The sequence below is a fragment of the Caretta caretta genome, chromosome 11, assembly GCF_965140235.1.
Source record: "Caretta caretta isolate rCarCar2 chromosome 11, rCarCar1.hap1, whole genome shotgun sequence".
In the NCBI taxonomy this organism is placed as follows: Eukaryota; Metazoa; Chordata; order Testudines; family Cheloniidae; genus Caretta; species Caretta caretta.
In genome coordinates, this window is record NC_134216.1 from 32,553,096 (window position 1) to 32,565,428 (window position 12,333).

At 45.3% G+C, this 12,333-nt stretch overlaps 1 protein-coding gene across 1 annotated transcript in view; it reads left to right on the forward strand.

The window, feature by feature from the left end:
- Positions 1-12,333, forward strand: part of TANC1 (tetratricopeptide repeat, ankyrin repeat and coiled-coil containing 1) — a 212,861-nt gene that overhangs the window by 164,746 nt on the left and 35,782 nt on the right. The window contains 2 exon segments of the mRNA XM_048869537.2: positions 927-1,163; positions 5,536-5,721. Of these exon segments, the coding sequence (XP_048725494.2) occupies positions 927-1,163; positions 5,536-5,721 (423 nt within the window).

A 12,333-nucleotide genomic window follows, 5' to 3' on the forward strand; every position in this document is an offset into this window, starting at 1 on the left:
ATCTGGCAGGTCCCTCTGGCTCCGAGGGGCAGGGTAGCGTAGCTGGGGGGGAGCAGGGGGAGTGGCCGATCCCCCCACCGATCACATCAAAAGTGGTGCCATAGGCACCGACTCCCTGGATGCTCCGGGACTGGAGCACCCACCGGCAGCTCTCCGCCCCATGCCTGGCCCCAGTTCACCTCCATTCCGCCTCCACCTCCTCCCCTGAACGCGCCACCGCGCTCTGCTTCTCCGCCCCCGCCCAGTTTCCCACAGATCAGCTGTTCGCGAGGGAAGCCAGGGAGGGCTGAGAAGCAAGCGGTGGGGCCTAGCTTTGTGCTCATATCGGTGATGTGGTAAGGCAAGTAAGGGAACAAGGCTATGCACACAGAAAACATGCTAATTTCAAGGAACACAATCTGTGTTTTGCGAAATGGAAAAAATCATGATCTGCAGGGAAATAATTGTTGTTTTTCTGAGAGGGAACAAACAAAGATACCATGGGGAATTTTAAAGATGAAAGAGGTAAAATTGGGGAAAGTGGGAGGTGTAGGGTCCATTATTGGAATTGCTAACGCAGGGAGGGGAGAAGGTTGCAATTTTGGCCAACTGCTAAGTGTTTTCAAAGGTGTTTTTTGTGTAATGATATATGTTGTGCCATGGTAACAGATGAAACCATAATGGTGAAGACGATATAAAGATTTTAAAGTTCATGATATTGTGGATTTATAGCTAGAACTTATAGCTAGTAACCCAAAGATATAACTGCTAACCAATGGCTTTTAAACTTTTTTTACTTCACATTAGTATCAATATGTAATAAATTCAGTTTCCATTTATAATTTTAATACCAAAATCAGAATAGAAAATGAGATACTTCTGTAGCCTCTCGATGATATGCTATGATAAATGTGGAGAAAAAATAGCTTGTTTAAATTTTCCTTCAGGTGAGTCGTCTGCTGATCTTGGGGGGAGCAAATGTGAATTACAGGACTGAAGTTCTAAATAATGCTCCAATACTGTGTGTTGAGTCTCACCTTGGTCATGAAGAAATGGTCACTCTTCTGGTGGAATTCGGAGCTGCTCTTGATGGGACATCTGAAAATGGAATGACTCCACTTAGCTATGCAGCAGCTGCAGGTCACATGAACTTGGTTTCATTGCTCTGCAAAAAGGGTGCAAGGGTAAGCTATGACACCAAAGGATGGTTTTAACTACAGTACTTATGGCTAAGAAAATATTGTATAGGCATGTTTTATTATATTTATTAGCAATTTATATAGAGTATGGTGTGTACATATCATTTTTGGAAAAAAAAAAAAAACCCCAGATAATAAAGGCTTATACATTCTTATATAGATCCTTGCCCTGAAGAGCTTACAATAGAAAGCTGTGATTCATATATGTAATTAAATTTACACTTGTGAGTTGTCCCATTGAATTTAATGGAACTATTTACATGTATAAACCTCTCCCCGATTGTGGCCGAAGAGCTGAAGCTGACTGATGAAATCAGTGGCAGTTGCAGATGTCCTGGGGCAGGCCCCAAGTTTGTGATGAGCAATCAATGTCATGACAATTGGGGAGGGAAATAAGAGTGGAATTGCAATAAGGGGAGAGGAAACATGTTCATGGGCGAGCATATTTGTTTATTTTCTACTTGCAATCATTTCATAGTGGTTTGTTGTTGTTGTTTTTCCATTTAATTGTATTCCTTTCTCATGTTGGGGTAGATAGATCCCAACCCTTCCTAATTTTCCGTAATCCTTCCAATTTTTGCTCGTAATTACAAAACTATGAATTCAGGTTTAAAACTACAACATTTGCAAGCACACATTTTATACATATATAAAATACATGTGTGTGGGTCATTCACCACCACTCAGGTCCAACAAACAGCAAATATTGCTGGGGCATTAGGGGGGCATTCTTTTCCACTTGTGGCACATGCGTAGATTGCACAGTGAGGGTCTGACTGGAGGCAAGCTGCAGTGATTTTGAATGGGTTTTGGCATTGCTGGATTTACTGACCAAGCCACAGGCTGTGTATTGCTCTCTAACTGCCCTGTGTGGACTCTGATGGAGCACTTTAGGACCTACAGCACTCCAGCAGGGTCTACACAGAGCAGTTAAAGTGCAACATGCGGCCTGAGTGGTGACTCCAGCACCCAAACCCCCCTGGCAATGGCCGTGGCTTGACTTCTGTGAGACCCTTACTGTGCAGTCTGCAGCAGAGGATAAGCTATAGGGGCAGGAGGAGGAGGAGAGGAAACATGACAGAGGAGGGAGAAGAGGATCATACCAGGAAGGAGGTTCAGCCGTGGGACTGGCCAAGGTAATTAAGGGCCTCTGTAGGTGGCATAAGAGGGTAGCTTTCCTAGGGCTGATTCTCCCCTTCTTCCTGTTCAGGAGTAGGAGCCCAGGCTCCCTCCCTTGTCCATAGATAGGGAGGGTGCTGGGAGAGATGTCCCATTTTCTGTGAGGGGAGAGGAGTGGAGGAGGAGAGCAAGAGGTCCCAGGCCGGGGGAAGAGAGTTCTAAGCAACCTCCCTGATTCCTCATCAGCTGTTTTCATAAACGTCTGTAAAAGTCTCAGAGCAAGATTGGCGTCTCTGGCCGAGTGCAAATACAAAGATACAAAGCACTCAAGTGGAAATTAGTGCAGGGGAGATAGCCAAAATAAAGGAGGTTGGAGGAAGGATTTGAAGGAGAGAAGTTACAATTACTTGGTGTGCAGGAGGAGAGAAATTGTTTCAGGCATACGTAGGGACATGTATGTGGGAGAGAGAAGACATAGAGTGGAAGAAGGAAGTAAATAGAGAATGCAAATATACGTGGATCTAGGTGAGTACAGGATATGAGAATGAGAGAACAAAGGCTGAGATGTACGTATGGTGCAGAGCTGTGGAGAACATTGAAGATGAGGAATGTTGATTGATTGATCAGCGTTTTCCTGAGATGTTTTTATATACTGATTTATTAGGGTTTCATTTATTTCTCCTGTGTCAAATTATGAGTAACAAAAGTGCAGTATGAACAAAATCCTGTTGTTGTTTTTTCCCCCTACAGATTAAACACTAGTTTTGGAGCTGCAAATACTTGGCAGAGAATTTGACTAGTTAGTATTTGCCACATGTATAAAATGCTCATTAACAGATACTTACTCCTGTTACTTGGATTGTAGGCTCTTTGGGACATGGACCAGCTCTTTGTTATGACTTTATATACTACCTAACACAATGGGGCTCTGATCCATGACTGGGACTCCTAGGCACATAATACAAGGAAGAATAATATGCACCCAGAACGCGGAGACTTAAAGGCCAGAAGGAGGGACTCTTGTGATCATCTAGTCTGGCCCCCTGCCTAACACAAGCCATTGGACTTCCCTGAATTAATTCCTGCTTTAAATCCAATAGCGGTGGTTGCACTGGAATAATGGAGAGGCCTCTAAATGGGGTCATGCATTATTTAGTTCCTAAGTTGCTTGCTGATGGCAGAGATGTTGCTCTACACATCCTTTTCATTTGGCTCATGTTTTGTGGCTATACATAATCACTTTCCATACCTAATGGAGCTGTATGAGAGACCAAAGGTAGAAAAAATAAATTAAATGCTTTCTACTCAAATTCTTGTTGCTGTTATAAAAATATAACCCAATAGCAGATTTAAAATAATCCCCGAAAAACCCACAATGCAATTGCTATGCCAGCTCTAATGGATTAGTTTTACTTCTTACATTGAAAAATAGAAAAGCTCACAATCTAAAATGGAAACAGACAAAATAACTAGATACTGGAGAAGTGGTGGAAAGTTCCTGTTCTTTGTTTGTAGTGACCATCACTTTCAGCATGCAGATGAGTAATTAGACAGGCTTGATCTTTTAGTGTTTTGGGGGAGGTGTTTTTAATTTAGCAGCCCTAGACTGACCCTCTCAGCTACTTTTTTACAAACTGATAGCCCAGACAGACACCTGCAGTATTAGCAAGGGGGTGGACAAGCTGGGGAATCAGTGATTTCCTTGAGGGGTGCGGTATAGGGCTCCTTCCAACCCCACCTGCTTTCTCCTCTCCAGTGGGGTCAGATGCAATGTTCCTCACTTAAACTGTATCAGTTTCTCTGTGGGGGGATGAGAGTGCTCTCCTCCGCTGTTCTTGTTAGGCTGATGTAGCCTCTTCAGGCAGTTGCTGCTGCCCCAGCTGGCACTACCCTCACTGTTGATGCAAGAGTCTGAGAGTAGTGATGGTTTTCAACATGCAAAAGAAAAAATAAAGAAATGGTCAGTCAGAAGCCTCTCTAAATGTAAAATATACCTTTAAAAAAAAAAGTCCAGGGTTGGCCATTTACTCACCCTGACCCTGACTTTAATGAAAAATGACAGCATTGACCCCTTATTTTAATCCTTATCTATCATATAGGGCTACAGGGTGTAGATCTGGAGGTGTAACAGAGCTAGATTAGAGTACTCCTTGTGTTTCTGGGAGAGCAAAGACTAACATTGTGTGTGACCACTATACACAGGTAAAGGCAGTGATGATACTTGCACACCCCAGAGGGTCTAGGCATAATCAAGGGTGTGTGTGTGTGTAAGTCCTATAGCAGGAAATGGAGGGAACCCACAAACACACTGTGTCTTCTGGTAATCATCTTTTTATTTAAAGTTATTCAGAAGGAAAGCTGTTTTTATGTTAGCCTCTCCTTGTGTTTCTTTAATTTTACACAAACAGGGGAATTGTCACATAGTATAATAGAAAAGTAGGACTGGAAGAGACCTCAATTGGTCATCCAGTGCAGTCCCCAGCACTGAGGCAGGTCTAAGTATTATCTAGACCATCCATGACAGATGTTTGTCTAACCTGTTCTTAAAAACCTCCAGTGATGGAGATTCCACAACCTCCCTAGGTAATTTGTTCCAGTATTTAACTGCCCTGACAGGAAGTTTTTCCTAAGGTCTCACCTAAATCTCCCTTATAGTAATTTAAGCCCATTACTTCTTGTCCTGTCCTCAGTGGATAAGGAGAACAATTTATCATCCTTTTCCTTATAACAACCCCTTATATACTTGAAGACTATCGTATCTCCCTTCAGTCTTCTCGTCTCCAGACTAAAGAAACCCAGTTTTTTCAATCTGTCTTCGTAAATTGTGTTTCCTATACCTTTACTCATTTTGTTGCTTTCTTCAGTTTGTCCACATCATTCCTGAGGTGTGGTGCCCAGAACTGAACACAGTATTCCAGATGAAACCTTGTCAGTGCTAAGTTGAGTGGAAGAACTACTTCTCATATCTTGCTTATGCCATTCTTGCTAATGTTCCCTTCCTCTAAATTCTAGCTCTGTGTTGAACCATAATTCCAAAAATATCACTTATAAATTAAAAGAAAAATATTTATATAAAACTGATTTATGTAGTAGATAGTGTTCTGAAAGTATAATGAGAGTCATCAAACTTCCCACAAGATTATTATTAATTGCTTTGAGCTGAGTTTTGTTGTTGTTAGATCTGTTTTGAGAGCTCTGAGATTACTTATAACATTCAAATTTTTGTTTTTGCATACAGGCTGACTACCTAGACAAAAAAGGCCAATGTGCTTTGGTCCATAGTGCATTAAGGGGACACTGTGATATCCTTGATTATTTGCTCAACATTGACTGGACAGTTCCTTCCCATGAACAAATTTCACTGAAAAAATGTCATGCACTTCAGCAGGCATTGACAGCAGCTTCCAGTATGGGACACAGTCAGGTAGGTTAGTGGTTGGAATGTTTCAAAACTAATTTGAACTATCAAAATGGTTTAAATCATGCTTTATAATAATAAATACAAAAAGGAAAACTATTGCAGCTTCAAATGACTTTAATTGGATATCATCTTAGGTTTTAATTGCATATAGTGTTCATGGTTATTTAACCAAAAAGTCCTTTGTGTCTTGTTTTTGTTGATATGTAATTGTCAAATTACTTTTTCTTCACTGTTCTTAAAACTGTTATATAGAATTCCTAATTGTGATTACTGTTAATCCATACAAATGAATCACTTCCTACCTTAATCAAAGGCTTATTCTGCCTAGGATGGATTTTTTAAATTTTTCTTTTAAAAACCAAGAAAATACCATGCAGAAAACTACATTAAAAGAGCATTAGATTGCTTCACCTTCCAGCCTTAAACGTAGAAAGTACTAAAGTTAAGGTTGTATATGTAACTTTAACTCTGCACCCTTGTTGCATATGCAGTGAGATGCAGGGCTAGATCAGGGATGGGCAACTTGGAGCTACATCCAGCCCACCAGATCATTTTATTTGGCCTGCCAAACCCACTTCAGGGCAGGTGATCTCCCTGTGCCAAGGCCAGGAAGGGGGCAGGGTGTCATGGGAAGAGGGCCCTGTCTGCGCCCAGATGCACACATCACATAATACTCTGGCAAGAGCCAATGGGCTCGAGTGGGATGACATGCCCAGCACTGCGGGACAGGGGCTGCTGGTACGGGGTGAATATGGGTTGGGCTTGCATACCAACTCTCCCTCGCCCCACAGCCTCTTGCACCTTGTGGGCAGGATCTGACCCCTTCTGCTCCCCCCTCAATAACCCATGACACACACCCTAGCCCACCAAAGTGTTTTAGTGGATTCTGTGGCTCTTTGCTATGTTAAAGTTGTCCATTCCTGGGGTAGGTCCTCAAAACTCAGTTGGACCAGCTTTGTCTGATACCCCAGTATGACTGAAAAGGTGGTTTTAGTCCACCTTATACAGTTTTCTAGTTCTGTGGCCAACTGGAGGCTGTTTCAGTTTTGACATGATTTAGAGCAGTCTTGAGACTTCTCTAAGTTGCACCCATACTTCTCATATCTTGCTTATGCCATTCTTGCTAATGTTCCCTTCCTCTAAATTCTAGCTCTGTGTTGAACCATAGTTGAACAAAGAGCTGATGATAAAAAGAACTTAACAGCACCTCCTTCCCTACTTACACCTCCAAAATACGTCCATCTCCAGAGGCTGCAAAGAAAAATGTAAGACTGGCTATGGTGGCTATACACTGCTGGAGGATTACAATTCCATTAGGAAAATCTTCAGCTGGCCATTTAGGCTAACTTTAAGGCCTCATTCACATGGCTGCACCGGTTTAACTCAAATTGTTTTATAAACTGTTTGTTAGTTAAGCTGATACAAAACCCCTGTGTGGACATGGTTAAACTGATTTAAACGTGGTTTATATTGATTTAGCTTAAGTAGTTTCTTTACTGAACTAAGCCAAATCAATATAAAGAAGATTAAAATTGATTTAAGATTGTTGACCCAGTAGTTTGCACTGGCTTAAATGATTTATTACAAAATACTTGTTAAAATAATATACATTGCACTGCCTTCCAAATCTGCCTTAAATAAGGATATATATTCTTTCACTATAGGCTTTTCTAAAGCGGTGAGCATCATAGAATCTGAGTGCCACACAAGCACTAATGAATTTATCCTTTACAACACTGTTGTGAGGTAGATAAGTATTATGCTCCCCATTTTGTAGATGAGACCTGCGGCACAGAGTGAATTGTTGGAGGTCATACTACAGGTCATTGGAAAAGCCGGGGGGGGGGGGGGGGACATAGATCTCCAAAGTCTCTAGTGCCTTAACTAGAGGACAGTTCTGTCTGTAATCCCCTGCTTTGTTTACTGAATGCTGTCCAGCCTCTACAATATAGGAGCCTGGGATACTTGGAGTGAATTAGGGTTCCTGCTGAAAAGATGGGATGTAATCATATTAATCTTTTTATAGTAATGCATATGCAAAAGGGAGCAAAATTTAAGGCTGCATAGACAACATTGGTTCTTCTTCGAGTGATTGCTCATGTCTGTTCCACAATAGGTGTGCATGCTTGCCAGGTGCACCAGTGCCAGAAGTTTTTCCCCTAGCAGTACCCGTATGGGGGGAGTGCCCCAGCAACCCCTGGAGTGGTGCCTCCATGGCCGGTATAAGGGGAGCTGCGCACTCCCCCCACCCTCAGTTCTTTCTTGCCGCCAGTGAAGGTGCATCAGAACTACTCTGCTCCAGCTTTGCTGCAGCTCATTCCCAGAACTGCTTGTTTGTTCAGTGTTAGTACCTGTAGTTAGGTTTCAGAGTAGCAGCTGTGTTAGTCTGTATCCATAAAAAGAAAAGGAGTACTTGTGGCACCTTTGAGACTAACAAATTTATTAGAGCATGAGCTTTCATGAGCTACAGCTCACTTCATTTAATGCATACAGTGGAAAATATAGTGGGGAGATTTTATATACACAGAGACATGAAACAATGGGTGTTATCATACAGACTGTAACAAAAGTAATCAGGAAAGGTGAGCTATTACCAGCAGGAGAGCGGGGGGGCGAGGGGGATCTTTTGTAGTGGTAATCAAGGTGGGCCATTTCCAGCAGTTTACAAGAACAGTAGGAGGGGAGATAGTTTTACTTTGTGTAATGACACATCCACTCCCAGTCTTTATTCAAGCCTAAATTAATTGTATCCAGTTTGCAAATTAATTCCAGTTCAGCAGTCTCTCGTTGGAGTCTGTTTTTGAAGTTTTTTTGGTGAAGAATTGCCACTTTTAGGTCTGTAATCGAATGACCAGAGATTGAAGTGTTCTCTGACTGGTTTTTGAATGTTATAATTCTTGACGTCTGATTAGTGTTGCAAGGATAGGTTGTAGATCCTTGATGATGCGTTGGAGAGGTTTTAGTTGGGGGCTGAAGATGATGGCTAGTGGCGTTCTGTTGTTTTCTTTGTTGATTGACGGAGCCAGAAGAGTACCCAGAAGTTACCTACTACAGGACAGGCCCAACCTCTCCAACGCATCATCAAGGATCTACAACCTATCCTGAAGGATGACCCATCACTCTCACAGATCTTGGGAGACAGGCCAGTCCTTGCTTACAGACAGCCCCCCAACCTAAAGCAAATACTCACCAGCAACCACACAACAAAAACACTAACCCAGGAACCTATCCTTGCAACAAAACCCGTTGCCAACTGTATCCCCATATCTATTCAGGGGACACCATCATAGGGCCGAATCACATCAGCCACACTATCAGAGGCTCGTTCACCTGCGCATCTACCAATGTGACATATGCCATCGTGTGCCAGCAGTGCCCCTCTGCCATGTACATTGACCAAACTGGACAGTCTCTACGTAAAAGAATAAATGGACACAAATCAGACGTCAAGAATTACAAAGTAAAACTATTTCCCCATGTTTATTCCCCCCCCCCAACCCCCCACTGTTCCTCAGATATTCTTGTCAACTGCTGGAAATGGCTCACCTTGATTATCACTACAAAAGGTTTTCCCCCCTCTCTCCTGCTGGTAATAGCTCACCTTAAGTGATCACTCTCGTTACAGTGTGTATGGTAACACCCATTGTTTCATGTTCTCTATGTATATAAATCTCCCCACTGTATTTTCCACTGAATGCATCCCATGAAGTGAGCTGTAGCTCACGAAGGCTTATGCTCAAATAAATTTGTTAGTCTCTAAGGTGCCCCAAGTACTCCTTTTCTTTTACCTGTAGTTAGTTAGCTGTTTGTTAGTTCAGTTAGTTAGAACACCCAGGCCAGGGCATTCCCTGTGCCCCGGGTTTTAAGTCGTGCGACACTTGTAGGCGATCTATGCCAAGGAGTGACCCCCATGCGGACTGTCTCTGCTGTTTGGGAGAAGCCCATATCAGCGATAGTTGCAAAATTTGCAAGTTGTTTAAGTCTTGGACTGAGAGAAAGGGACATTAGGCTCCAGGCTATTCCGATGGAGTCGGCGCTGACCCCGACTCCGGCGTGCCGTTCCGAGTCGGCACCGCGGTGTTGGCACGCGGCATCCCTCCTGCACCATCGACCAGTCAGCGCCGCTCCCTGTCCATGGGGCACGCCAAGAAGGCTAGAAAGACGCCTTCTTCGCAGCGGCACTGAAGTAAACCTGGGACAGAGGTTAGACCTATGTCGGGCAGTCCTCAATCCCCACCGGCCTCTAGGCCTCTGACTCAAGTTGAGCAGAGTAGCCCAGCACATTCGGAGCAGGCCTCCCCAAATGTCCAGATGCCCTCCACGCTGGAGACCCTGTAGGCAGCCTGGGATGTTATGTCCATGCCAGTACCAGGAGCACCGCCAGCTCTGTGCTCCAGTGGCAAGCTACTGTGGGGATCTCTGCGGTCACTCCCGGCTCTGTATCGGTCTCATTTGAGGGAACGTTCCCGATACCGTACGCCACGCAGTGACCATTGAGGGCAAAGTCCACGGGGAGCGCCCTCGACTCCCACCAGGCTGTCTGGTTGGGTTCCGTCCGACTGAGACTCTCTGCACCGCTCCACCTCAAGGAGTGAACACTGACTGGACCGAGGTAGACGTCGCCAAAGGTCCTCGTCTTGGAGGAGTTATTCCAGCCGGTCACGGCATGGACGTCAACACCGTTCCTGCTCGGAATCCTGCTCCGAGACCCCGCCAAGGCATCACCTCCGCAGCCCCGGGTGTCGGTTGCCAGCGTCTCGCCGGCGCGGTTCTGCCCATCGGAGCTGATCGCAGAGTAGCTGTTACTGACAGTATTGGTCCTCCACATTGGGATTGCGGTGTCGTGGTCAGTGTCACTCCTGGCACCACCGCTCCGCCCGGTCCAGGGACAGCCACAAGTCATATGTCACCGCGGCCTCCATTCGTAGCTGACCATCGATGGGCCAGGCCGAACAACTGGCTCTGCAGGTGCAGTGGCACCGGGCCCCATGGCTGGCCCAATGATACCAGTGGACACTGTGGCCCCCAATGCAGCCCCTGGTGTGGGCTCGCTCGGTGGCCTGAGCCCCAGAAGCACCATTGGCCTTCCTCTCCAGACCTCCGAGGAAGGAGTCATCATAGAATCATAGAATATCAGGGTTGGAAGGGACCCCAGAAGGTCATCTAGTCCAACCCCCTGCTCGAAGCAGGACCAATTCCCAGTTAAATCATCCCAGCCAGGCTTTGTCAAGCCTGACCTTAAAAACCTCTAAGGAAGGAGATTCTACCACCTCCCTAGGTAACGCATTCCAGTGTTTCACCACCCTCTTAGTGAAAATGTTTTTCCTAATATCCAATCTAAACCTCCCCCACTGCAACTTGAGACCATTACTCCTCGTTCTGTCATCTGCTACCATTGAGAACAGTCTAGAGCCATCCTCTTTGGAACCCCCTTTCAGGTAGTTGAAAGCAGCTATCAAATCCCCCCTCATTCTTCTCTTCTGCAGGCTAAACAATCCCAGCTCCCTCAGCCTCTCCTCATAACTCATGTGTTCCAGACCCCTAATCATTTTTGTTGCCCTTCGCTGGACTCTCTCCAATTTATCCACATCCTTCTTGAAGTGTGGGGCCCAAAACTGGACACAGTACTCCAGATGAGGCCTCACCAATGTCGAATAGAGGGGAACGATCACGTCCCTCGATCTGCTCGCTATGCCCCTACTTATACATCCCAAAATGCCATTGGCCTTCTTGGCAACAAGGGCACACTGCTGACTCATATCCAGCTTCTCGTCCACTGTCACCCCTAGGTCCTTTTCCGCAGAACTGCTGCCTAGCCATTCGGTCCCTAGTCTGTAGCTGTGCATTGGGTTCTTCCGTCCTAAGTGCAGGACCCTGCACTTATCCTTATTGAACCTCATCAGATTTCTTTTGGCCCAATCCTCCAATTTGTCTAGGTCCTTCTGTATCCTATCCCTCCCCTCCAGCATATCTACCACTCCTCCCAGTTTAGTATCATCCGCAAATTTGATGGGATGTACATCCTCGGCACCGTGCCCAGAGAGCGACCAGGTGGTGGACCCTCCGGCGCCAGCAGACACCCACCCCCTACTGCACCAGACTCCTCGCCCTCCCCGGATGAGGTGATTACGGCCCCGCCCCCGTCCGTCCAGCAGGAGGACTTTAGGGCCAGCAAGAACTCTTAAAAAGGGTGGCATCAAGCCTCCACCTCCAGGCAGAGGAGATGGAGGAGCCCTTCGACTCCCTATTTAATGTGCTGTCCTCTTCAGCACCAGGCAGGGTAGCCTTGCCTCTCCATGAAGGGGTGGCAAAAATTTCAAATGCCCTGGGGCAAACACCGGCCTCATTGGCCCTCATCTCTAAGAGGGTAGAACGCAAGAACTTTGTACCTGCCAAGGGACACAAGTACTTATACACCCACCTGGCACCCAACTCTCTGGTGGTCGAGTTGGTCAACCATAGGGAATGGCAGGGTCAGCCAGCCCCTATCCCGAAAAATAAAGATTCATGGAGGCTGCACTCTTTTGGAAGAAAAATGTATTCATCCTCAAGGTTTCAGTTATGAGTGGCAAACCACCAGGCTTGAGCAGAGACTTCTCCTCTCAGCATCAGTGG